This window comes from Myotis davidii, unplaced genomic scaffold (assembly GCF_000327345.1).
Source record: "Myotis davidii unplaced genomic scaffold, ASM32734v1 scaffold120, whole genome shotgun sequence".
In the NCBI taxonomy this organism is placed as follows: domain Eukaryota; kingdom Metazoa; phylum Chordata; class Mammalia; order Chiroptera; family Vespertilionidae; genus Myotis; species Myotis davidii.
In genome coordinates this window covers 2,424,650-2,437,128 of record NW_006294778.1, presented here as the reverse complement: position 1 = coordinate 2,437,128, position 12,479 = coordinate 2,424,650, and the positions used below count along the sequence as shown (strand labels likewise).

Here is a 12,479-nt window from a genome sequence, read left to right as displayed (position 1 = left end):
GCACTGAACCCTGAAGTCATCTCTTGATATGGGAATCCCATGATTGTCTTCATTCTGTCTGCTTTTTAGTCACAAATCCATCCATTTAGGTTTTCTTCTTTTAAAATTATTTTTTTATTGATTTCAGAGAAGAAGGTAGAGGGAGAGCTTAGAAACATCAATGATGAGAGAGATCATTGATTAGCTGCCTCCTGCATAACCCCTACTGGGGATCGAGCCCACAACCTGGACATGTGCCCTGACTGGAATCGAACTGTGACCTCGTGGTTCATAGGTCAATACTCAGTCACTGAACCACCATGGCCAGGCTTTGTTAATTCATTGATGATAGCCATTCTGACAAGTGTGAGGTGATAGCTCATTGTGGATTTAATTCGCATTTCTCTGATGATTAGTGTTATTGAGCATCTGTTCATGTCTATTAGCCATCTGTGTGTCCTCTTTGGAAAAGTGTCTATTCAGGTCCTCTGCCCTTTTTTCAATTTATTGTTTGGCTTTTTGGTGTTGAGTTGTATGAGTTCTTTAAATTTTAGATACTAACTCCTTATCACATATATTAACCCCTTCCCCAACAATTTTTTTGTTAAAAACGTTTCTTTTTCAGACTAATTTTTTTATTTTGGTTCTATATAGTATTTTTGATGCTGGTTATGAAAACAGTTTGTAATTATTTTTTCTTCCCATTTTTGTGGCTAAGAATAGTATTTCCTCAGAAAGTTTCTAGATGAAATTATTTAGAATGGTACGTATGTAGCAGGTTTTTGAAAAAGTGTATACACGTTTCTGCCAGGGAAGGGGTTAATGTCCTCCCAATCAGTTGGTTGTCTTTTCATTTTGTTGATGGCTTCTTTTGCTGTGTAAAAACTTTGTAGATTGATGTAGTCCCATTTGTTTATTTTTTCTTTTGTTTCCCTTGCTCAAGAAGATATTTCAGAAAAAATATTACTAAGAAAAATGTTCGAGATTTTACTGCCTATGTTTTCTTCTAAGATTTTTATGGTATTGAGTTTAACATTTAAGTCTTTAATCCATTTTGAGTTTATTCTTGTATATGGTATAAGAAGGTGGTCTAGTTTTATTTTTTTGTACATAATCTGTTAAATTTTCCCACCACCATTTATTGAATAGACTGTCTTTACCCTATTGTATGTCCTAGCCTCCTTTGTCAAATATTAATTGGCCATTTAAGCTTGAGTGTTTTTTTTTCTGGGCTCTCTACTCTGTTCCATTCATCTATATGCCTGTTTTTATGCCAGTGCCATGCTTTTTTGATTACTGTGGTCTTGTAGTATAGTTTGATATCAGGTAGCATGCTGTCCTCCAACTTTATTCTTCTTTCTTCAAGATTGCTCTGGCTATTCAGGATCTTTGGTGGTTCTATATAAATTCTTAGATTGTTTGTTGTAGTTCTGTGAAATATACCATTGGTATTTTGATAAGAATTGTGTTGAATCTATAGATTGTTTTGGGTAGTATGGACATTTTAATAATATTCTTTCTATCAGTGAACATGGTAAGTGCTTTCATTTATTTGTATCTTCTTCAATTTCTTTTTTCAGTGTCTTATAATTTTCTAAATATAGGTTTTTTACCTCCTTGGTTAAATTTATTTCTAGGTGTGTTTTTATTTTTTTATGCAATTGTAAATGGGATTGTTTTCTTAACTTCCCTTTCTGATAGTTCATTATCGTTGTATAACAGTGCAACCGATTTCTGGATATTTATCTTGTATCCTGCTACATTATTGAATTTACTTATCAGTTCCAGTAGTTTTTTGGTGGAATCTTTAGGGTATCAAATAATTTTAATATCTCAGATATCAAATCATGTTCTGTAAATACTTAAAAATGTGCCTATGATACAACTTTAAAAAATTATACCGCCATCCAGCTGGCGTGGCTCAGTGGTTGAGTGTCTTGACCTATGAACCAGACGCTCATGGTTCCCATTCTCAGTCAGGGCACATGCCCAGGTTGTGGGCTTGATCCCAATGTGGGGCATGCAGGAAGCAGTCGATCAATTATTCTCTCTCATCATTGATGTTTCTATCTCTATCTCTCTCTCTCCCTCTCCTTTCCTCTGTGAAATCAATTAAAATACATATTTTTAAAAAAGGTTCATCTTTGTCAAGTTGAACTTTAAAATATATTTTTTTCAGTTTGAAGCAGTTTCTTCATTTTGTGTTTTTAACAGTTTAATAAGAACCTAAAGGGTATTAAACAATCTAGTAATGCATTTTGAAAGTTCACCATATACTTTTTTTTTTTTTAGCTTTTATCTCTTCTTTTTGAAGATTTGTTCAAAAAATTTAATTCTGAAATGAAGAAGATTGCAGACCAGGTGATTCCTAAGCAAAGAGCAGCCCAGTTTGATGTAGTCAAACACATGCGTCAAGACCAGATTACCAATGGCATGGTGAATGCCATTTCTACTGTAAGTCTTCAGTCATTCATTTCAGGGGTGGGGAGCCTTTTTTCTTCCAAGAGCCATTTGGATATTTATAACATCATTCGCAGACCACACAAAATTACCAACTTAAAAATGAGCCTGCAGTAAGTATTTGGTCAGACATTTAATTAACTCACCCCTAATGCCTTGGCAGGGCCAGACCAAATGATTTCTCGAGCTTTATATAGCCTGCAGGCTAGACAGTCCCTAGAGTTTTTTTTAAATCTATTCAGTAGAATGAAAATTTAAAGTACTTTAAGAATCTACGTGGAAAATAAATATATATATATGCCTAACCGACCAACCGTCTGACTGGTAGCTATGATGCACAATGACCACCCGGGGGCAGATGATCGCAGGAGCTGCCGAACTGCAGTGACTTGGTAGATGTGTTTCTCAGGTGACGCACCTGGAACCAGAAAGGAGGGAGCCCGATTCCGGGTGCATCGCCTGAGAACCACCCTCTTGCAATCCGGGACCCCTCAGGGGATGTCAGAGAGCTGGTTTCGGCCCAATCCCCGCAGGTCAGGCTGAGGGACCCCACCAGTGCAGGAATCCATGCACTGGGCCTCTGGTATATATGTAAAAGGATGTTTATAAATCACAAATTGTCTACTTTGAAATATAGTCTACAGTTTAAATGTTATCAGTAGGAATTTTTATTGCTATATGACTTTTATTACCAAATTATAGTTTGTATTATATGAGGCAATAAGAAAATAGGTACATTCTTTGTTTCACCGTTAATAGTCGTTCTTTTCATGTATACGTTTCCCCATTTTTTTCTGTAATAAAATGAGCATATTACACATAGGTTTATTAATGACAGCTTTTGTCCATAACAGTACAAAATGTTTCATTTCATTGTAGGTCTATATTCCTCAAAGGGCTATCAGTTCTTCCTCACATAGAGATAAATTCAGGCCTCTGCAGCTGCTGTGTTTCAGAGCCTCTGGCTGTTCATAAAGGGTTATCAGATAGGTTCTTGCTCCCTTTCCTAAAGTGTAACAACTATAGGTCTATCTGATAAAGTCTGGTTTACGTTTTTGTGTGCCAGACATAAAATTAGTTTTATGGATGGGATTTTGCCTCAACAAAAGATTAGTATAATGTTACACATTGAGTCCCTTAATGAAAGAATTGGTGGCAGATTTGCAGTCTTTGACTTTAGAAATTTGCAGTCTATGTGAGCAGCCCTTGCATTGACAGCTACCTCTAAACCTGAGAAGAGCCAGGCCTTTGCATCTGTTTGGGCACATGTAGCTCTTGTGGCCCAAATTTGCCTGAAAGTAGATCCCCTGATATTTGAAGAGAAGCCTCCAGAAACCATTTAAACACATTTCTGTTAGGATTACGTTTCCTTGCTTTCCCATGATTTTCAGGTCATAATAGCTGATCTAAGTAGCTCTTTCGCCTTTAAGTAATACTGCATTATCTCCCCGAGAAGACTGCTTATTAGAAAAGTCAGTAACAGACCTTGTTGCAGATGTACCCCAACTTGTAGACAACCAGAAGATAGTCAGTGTTGCTGTTAATAGAATATTTTCAACAAATAAATGTTCTCAGAAGAGCGATTTTAGACCCTGTCTGTTTCTCTCTCTCCCTTTTGTAATACTGCAGTATCTGTAGTATTCCTGCAGAATACTAGACCAAATTCTCTTGCTGAACATCTTGGCTTCACTCCCCATCTACTTCCCTTTTGCCAGCAGCGGCTGCCTTATTTCAGTTCTGTGCAGAATATTTATTTACCTCACTCTTACTCTCTGGGCATAAGTCAGTTCATGAAGTTCATACTCATTCAGAGCATAAAAGGAGTTAACAGGAAAAACAGTAAAGAAGTTAACTTATGTGATAAATGTATTTGCTTTATTTCTTTGCTTTGTAACAATAGTTTCTTAGAATTTAGTTCTTTTCCATGTTATTAAAAACTTAAGTTCTTGAAGTGATAGACTTTCACAGTAATAATGATTAAATTTTAATTTGTGATGGAGCACACTAAAGTCACATATTTTAATTCAAACAAACCACCTCATCTGCTTCTGAAACCCTAGCAATTTTTCTGTGAGGGGTTTTAACACAGGATTCATGAGTCCTCCTCGGAAACTGAATGAAAAATTTTGTGTTCATGATCTATGTGTATTTTTCTCAAGAAAACAGTCATAGATTTGATCAGATTTTCAAAAGAAAAATGAAGAACCACTGTTTGGCAGATGTAATTTTTTTTCTTTTGAATCAAAGATCATTGAATTATTTTATTTTGCTTTTTAAAAAATACATATTTTTATTGATTTCAGAGAGGAAGGGAGAGGGAGAGAGAGATAGAAACATCAATGATGAGAGAGAATCATTGATTGGCTGCTTTCTGTACACCCACAACCCAGGCATGTGCCCTTGACTGGAATCGAACTTGGGACCCTTCAGTCTCAGGCTGATGCTCTATCCACTGAGCCAAACCAGCTAGGGCTTATTTTGCTTTTTTATGCATACTATTTTCTACCATTAATTCATGTTATCAATGACTTTAAAAGTTAACAGTTTCTAACCTTAATCTTTAAATTATCATTGAGAATATTTAATATGTGCAGTTAATATAACTATTAAGTAGTATATTTAATATAATATATTTAACACATAAAAGATAAAATAAGTTTAATATTCAAGATTTATTTCATATGGATCTATTTTAAGATTGACATGATAGCCACAGAGGAGATAGACTATTTCTTAATATGAATATATATGAAGGTTTTAGCCTTAATTAAGAAGCCTATAGTTTCTTCATTATCCCTGATAACTGCTGTTAGAGTCATTTTTCTGTTGCTGTATTTTTCTCTAAGACTAATTTTGGAAGACATTTAAATAATGGCACATTCCAACATGTGTAGAAATTGCTACTGTTCTCTTAGCTTATTGCTTCGAGTGGAAATCTCTAGTTGAATTGACTTGTTTGGGATATAATTAGTTCTTCAGAAAATAACTGCTTTGATGTGATAAGGTTGATCCATTAAAGCATTCTGCAATGATTTATAGGTAATATTCATTAAATTCCTAGAAAACCCCAGCAAGTGACCTGGCTAATTTTTATTTTAATTGTGACATTTTGATTGCTGAATATAATTTTGTAAACATATAGGTCCTACAATGAACTTCTCAGAGTAACTGGGAAGTATTCGGCAATTTATTAATAATCAGGGGTTCTGCATCTTCTCTCTACAGGGAAATTGGTCTCTAAAGAGATTTAAAATGGACCGTCAAGGTGTGACTCAAGTGTTGTCTCGCTTGTCATATATATCCGCACTGGGCATGATGACAAGAATCTCTTCCCAGTTTGAAAAAACAAGAAAAGTGAGTGGTCCTCGATCACTCCAACCATCCCAGTGGGGAATGCTCTGTCCTTCAGACACTCCTGAAGGAGAGGTAAGGTACCTGAGGGGTCTCTGTGCTGTGTCAGAGTTAATACCTGTTGGTGGTATTCTGGTTCTGCTCCATTTCCCCAGGCCATATCCTTTTTTGGGTCAGCCACTTATCGGGCTGAGAAGTATTAATGCAGCTTGGCAGGATAACATCAGTATCATTCCAGAATCAGTACCTACAGAAGCATTTGATTCAGTATCTCATCTAAATAGAAACATGGACCAAATTTTTTGGCTTGTTTAGTTAACCCATGAATCCAACCATGCAATGGAGAGGAGACAAGAATGTGAAGGAAAATTGAGAGACCCATTACTTTTACTTACGAGGAGCTCTTTTAAGCTTCTCCTTATTTTCTTTAGGTGTCCTTAGCGAACATCATAGTTGCAATTGCAGTCAACTGGGAGCACACAGCCCAAGACCTAAAGTGGATTTCAATTCAGTTATGTCGGATACACAAGCAATTACCTAAAATTAAACCAACAAGTTTCAATAAGTATTTCCATAGCACTCACTGCTTCCTGTGTCATGACCCTTTCTTCTTCATGTTAACCATTGTTGGTTTCACTTGATTGTATTCGTTCTAAATTGTAAACTTCGGAAGGAAGGAACCTTGTTGGGTTCATTGATATATGCCAAGCTCCTAGCACAGAACCTTGTTCAGAGTAAAGGCCTCATAAATATGCTGAATGATTAAATGAGGTAATTATAACAAATAAAAGATGTAAGTTTCCAAGTGTAGGAATTTATTATGACTTGGGAGTGATGAAAAATAGTTGATGTGGGGGTATAATTTTCAGAAATTCTAATTTTTCTTAAACCATATGAAATTTACACTAAAATTATGTAGCTTGTTAAATTTGCATAAAAAAACATCTTGAGCTTTGAAACTCTAAATTTCCTAAAGGTTGCTTCACTGATCCCGATGAGATACCTATTTTGTGCATCACTACAGCAGATGGTTTTTAATAATTGAAAATGCAATCTTTACATGTCTGTTTGCTATATTATATATTTACTTACGTTTTTGTCTTAGATTTTGGTTGTATAGAAGTTAAAAAATTTTTATTTTCTTTTTATTTTGAAATAATTTTAGACATGCAAATAGTTATAAAATAAAAGAATTTTCATAATCTTTCACCTAAATTCCCCAAATGTGAGCATCTTAAATAACGATAGCATAGTTGTCAACCTCGTGAAGGTACCATTGCTAACGGTACAATATCATGTAGATCTTATTCAGATTTGTCAGTTGTCCCACTAATGTCTCTTTTCTGATCCACGATTATACATTGCTTTCCGTTGTCATGTCCTCTTAGTCTCTTAATCTGGAGCAGTTCTTCAGTCTTTCTTTGCCTTTTATGACCAAGAAGCTTTATAGAGTACTGGCTAATTATTTTATAGACTATCTCTCATTTCAGGCCAGAAATTTTGTGTCCATATTTATCAGTGTTTTTATATAATGCATCTTAATGACTATGATGTTCTATTGTCTGGGAATAACAATTTATGGAATCATTTTCTTTTGGGGATGGTGGTGTTTATGATGCTCTCATTATTTGCACTTTCAAATAGTACAGTGCTAAGCAATTCTGTGACTGAATCTATGTGTATACCCTTTCTTGTGACCTTAAGATACATTCCTCTGGTTAAAGGGTATGTACTTTTTTAAGGCTTTTGTATAAATTGCCAACCTGTCCCCTCCAAGGTTGCACTGCTTTACGTTCTATCAGCAAAAAGTCGAACTATTTTTGGACACAAACTGTACTTTGTATCACTGGTGCTCATTCTTAGAAATGACTATCTTTTGTTCTTTAGGCATGTGGTTTGGTAAAAAACTTGGCCCTTATGACGCACATCACGACTGACATGGAAGATGGACCCATTGTTAGATTAGCCAGTAACCTGGGAGTAGAAGATGTGAATTTATTATGTGGAGAAGAGCTCTCTTACCCAAATGTGTTTCTCGTCTTCCTCAATGGTGAGCATACTATGGAGACATGTTGATCATAAACAGTCTGTGGGGGAAGGGAAACCATTATTACTCATGTATTTAAAACACAAATATACTTTTATCCTGGGCCCGGGTTGATGTTAATTTAAAGGTATGAAATGGTAACAGAAATCGTTATTCCATTGGCTGGATCATCCAGGTTCTGCAAGGATACAGCTATCAGAGCTAGAGGGTAACATGGCAAAGACTGGCTGCTTTCTGTACTTTTGCACCTATCAGCATATGCACAGTGGAATAAGCCTCAACATGATATCTTTAAGTTGAAGTTAAATATGTGTGGCATTCTGCAAAAATAAACAGATCAGCCCCAACAGTGAGTTGACTTATATTCAGTCGCTTGATAATCGATTGTTAACAGCTTGTGGCAAAAGTGTTCCTTTCCTTCCATTCATGCTCTAGTCGTTTCTTTCACCTACCCCTGGTAACCCCCTTCGGAGTCCTTTGAAACTCATTAGCAAATGTGCCCTTTCTACTTGAGATTTGGCGCTTTGGTTACCTGTCCCCTCATCATTGTGTTCCATGTGCTCATCCTGACCACTTAACTCTGACAATCCTCTTCCTCCCACCCTGGGAGGATTCAGTCCTTTACTGCATGGGCTGCTGAGTAGGAAAATGTCCATTAACTCACTGCCTCATTTAGTGTATCCCAGTGGCCAACACTGAGTGAGCTATTACTCTTCACTTTCTGCCCATATCTCTCTGAATCCTCAAGCTATCACATCGGCTCTTTGGAAATGGTAGAGCCAGTGTTCAAACCCAGGGGGTCTGAATCCAAGTTTGTGCCTCCAGCATGGTGCTGACAGATGAGGAAAATGAGACTAATTTTTCCTGGGCTACCCTTCTAGCATCTGGTAGGGCTCACGCTAAACTCAGGTCCCTCAGGCTGCCCTTAACCACTCCACTCTGTTGCTTCCCTACAGCCTTAGAGACTGGCTAGAGGTGTTAACAATATTTTCAAGTGACTACTCAGTGCTGCTTATCATTTTTATTGGGTGTATATTTTAAATTCTCTTAGATTTCTTTTTTATTTCTGTCTTAAATGTTCTTCTTTCTGCTTAGGTAACATCCTGGGTGTCATTCGAGACCATAAGAAGCTAGTGAATACGTTTCGACTGATGCGAAGAGCAGGATACATCAATGAATTTGTTTCCATCTCAACAAATCTTACAGATCGATGTGTCTATATTTCTTCTGATGGAGGAAGGTTGTGCAGGTATAAGTTGCTAAAAAGAGTTTTTAAGAATTTATGTTTACTTTGGAAAGAAATAGACTTTTTTATTTTTTAATCTGCTTTAACTTCTTTCATTGTTAAGATAAATTTCATTCAGTTATGAATATGCATCCTGGGTACTGAAGATTCAAAGACTAATGAGTCTCTGCCGTCAGAGAGCTCAGCCTGCTGGCAAAAGCAAAAGTAATTACTAATAACAACCAACTATGCTAGTAGTACATGATAACTATTATTTATTATTTTAATAGATGTTTTATATATAAGGCTTTACCTTCAACCCTTTATGGTTTGATTATTATTTTCACTTAACAAATGAAGTGGGTTTTGTGAAACTAAGTAACTTACCCAAAGCTAGATACTGATAGAGTTTGCTTTTTACTGGAAAGTATTTGGAGTTTATTTGACTCCAACACTCACTATAAACTGAGTTTTGAAGGATGAGTAGGATTGTGTTACTTGGAGGGAAGGAGAAAAGCTAAGGAATGGCAAGAATAAAAATCATGGATTGTGGTTAGTGCATGTAGGGTGCCAGGCACACGTATTGAGTGCTTATTTGTGGCTGACCTGGTCCATTTGAGGGGGGGCGGGGGAGAAAGCAATGGCATTTTCTAGCTTACTCCTTTAGGATTTTCCTCTTTCCTTACATCTAAAATAATATGGCATAGTCTAAAAGAAAATGAATTTTTTTTAGAAGTAATTTTATAATGGCGTATCATAGATTTGGCAGGAAGAATCAGAATATACTGAGTAAAAGTAAAAGGTAACTGAGGTAGCTAAATGTGAACTTCACCCTCCTACTGCTCTGTCATCACTTCTGGGTTCCTTAACCTGAACTAAACTGCAGCCCTTGAAGATTATTTCCACAAAAAGTTCACCCAGTTCATTTTTCAGCAACTTGTAATTGTACAGCTCCTCGTAACTATTTAAAAGTGCTCATTAGTCCTCCAATAGTCATTTGGATTTAGGGTACGGGGCACAAGTGTCTGCTGGTGACTTGCTCCTCTGTAAGAGCTGCTTATCCAAATAAGAACAGCCCTTGACGTTTCAGTGCCGCATGCCATCCTTTGTGTCAGTGTTTCCTCGTGGTGGGGAAGCGCTCAGAGGCAAATCAACACTGACAGTTACAGTTTAATCTACCAGAACATGTAGACCCAAAGCTCCCTCTACCTTATTACCCAGTATGCCGCTAAAATTACAAAGTAAAAAAACTATTCTCTGCACACTCTTTTTGGTCATGTGTAGCTTTCGGTAGCCTGCTCTGTAGCCCAGTGATGTTTACCCTAAAGCAAATCACGCTAAACAGCTGATATTCGTCAGGCCCTCACTACAAAATGCCATGGTAAACCTCAGTGACAGCTCTTCTCTGCCTGCTAACTTCTTGGGTGGAAGATGGCGTATTTCCAGTATGAAATAGGAGATGCTTTTAGTATGATGCATTTACACAGTGTAAAATGTGACACTAAAGGATTTATATCCTTTTTAGACTTCATTGAGTATCATTTTTGAATTGCTGTTTCACTCAGAACCAAGTATTTCCTAAGATACTTGGAAAAGTACTGTGCATGTGAGAGAGAGAAAAGGAAACTCTGTGCATTCACATGTAGAAATTACCTGGTGTCCTCAAGCAGTGCAGAAATAAGTTTGCTTATATTTACAGATTCCCACATTTCCCTATAGTAAACTTTTTGCTGACTTAATTTTTCTGTTGAACTACTATGAATTTATTTTTTTTCATTCCAGACCCTACATAATAGTTAAGAAACAAAAGCCTGCAGTCACGAATAAGCATATGGAAGAGCTGGCTCAGGGGTACAGGTAAGTGGCCAAAAGCAAAACTTCTGAGTCTCTTTAGTATTCACATGATATAATCAACAGTAACATTATTTTTTAAAAAATATATTTTATTGATTTTTTTTTACAGAGAGGAAGGGAGAGGGATAGAGAGTTAGAAACATTGATGAGAGAGAAACATCGATCAGCTGCCTCCTGCACACCCCCCACTGGGGATGTGCCAGCAACCAAGGCACATGCCCTTGACCCGAATCAAACCTGGGACCCTTCAGTCCGAAGGCCGATGCTCTATCCATTGAGCCAAACCAGTCAGGGCAACAGTAACATTATTTTATTGAGTTGTTTTTGTTTTGTTTTTAGTTTTTAAATATATTTTATTGCTGTTTTACAGAGAGGAAGGGAGAGGGATAGAGAGTTAGAAACATTGATGAGAGAGAAACATCGATCAGCTGCCTCCTGCACACCCCCCACTGGGGATGTGCCAGCAACCAAGGCACATGCCCTTGACCCGAATCAAACCTGGGACCCTTGAGTCCGCAGGCTGACGCTTTATCCACTGAGCCAAACCGGCAAGGGCTATCTGAGCTTTTAAGAATAGTATATTTTCACTTTTAATCCTTTTATTCCTCCTCACTAAATATATTAGCCTATTAAAAATCCATTTTTCACTATGTGAACTTGCTTGGATATTGTAAAATATTTATCAACTTAGATCATGAGAATTCCAGATTCTTAGTGTAAATTAGTGTACTATTAAGTGTTTGTAGTAAAAGACAGACTTTCATTAATATGTTGATATAGACACTGTGGGGCTCTCATCATATGGAGTTTCTAAAGTCATCAAAGATATTTTTAGATTGTGGACCAGATTGACAAGAATCACAGATGTTTTACTGATCAGTGATTTGTGATCATTGTATGACCCAAGAATAGCATGTTCAAGTATCCCATTGTTCTGATACTCTCTGGGAGAGAAGGGTGCTTTGGGTAAATGAAAGCCAGATCTTCCATTATTACATATATAATATTGTAATTAAATGCTTTTCAGTAATGTATGCTTCACCAATATTTTCCCAGGAATTTTGAAGATTTCTTACATGAGAGTCTCGTGGAATATCTAGATGTGAATGAAGAAAATGATTGTAACATCGCACTCTATGAGCATACAATTAATAAGTAAGTAGGATCCGTAACAACCATAAGTAAAACCTATCTGCTTATAGAAACTACCTTCTCGTTCCATTTCATCTTCAGTTTTTCTATTGTATCCTTTGCTAGAAGTATACTGTTTTATAATAAACGATAATCCATCATTTATCTCAATGTAAGAATATAACAAAACTGCAAACAAGTCATTTTTAGACTTAATTATCTTTCCTAAGCATTTTACACTTAGTATTTATATTTTAAAAGGAATTGCTGCTATGATTTTAATATTTAATTACTAAAAAAATTGAACTAATGAATCAGGATATGTGCAAGATGTATTTATCTCTCCTGGGGAGGATTTTATCAGTGGACATTTGGATTCTTATTATCAATGCAGGAATTCCCTACATAGTATGCAGTTAAGATGCCTCTAAA

General features: G+C 36.5%; 1 protein-coding gene across 1 annotated transcript in view; it reads left to right on the top strand.

The window, feature by feature from the left end:
- The window catches only part of POLR3B (polymerase (RNA) III (DNA directed) polypeptide B), a 103,890-nt gene that overhangs the window by 42,953 nt on the left and 48,458 nt on the right, over positions 1 to 12,479 (top strand). Inside the window, exons 13-18 of the mRNA XM_006769338.2 lie at positions 2,272 to 2,433; positions 5,665 to 5,865; positions 7,678 to 7,840; positions 8,933 to 9,086; positions 10,845 to 10,919; positions 11,973 to 12,071. Coding sequence (XP_006769401.1) covers positions 2,272 to 2,433; positions 5,665 to 5,865; positions 7,678 to 7,840; positions 8,933 to 9,086; positions 10,845 to 10,919; positions 11,973 to 12,071 — 854 coding nt within the window. The remainder of the gene's footprint in view (positions 1 to 2,271; positions 2,434 to 5,664; positions 5,866 to 7,677; positions 7,841 to 8,932; positions 9,087 to 10,844; positions 10,920 to 11,972; positions 12,072 to 12,479) is intronic.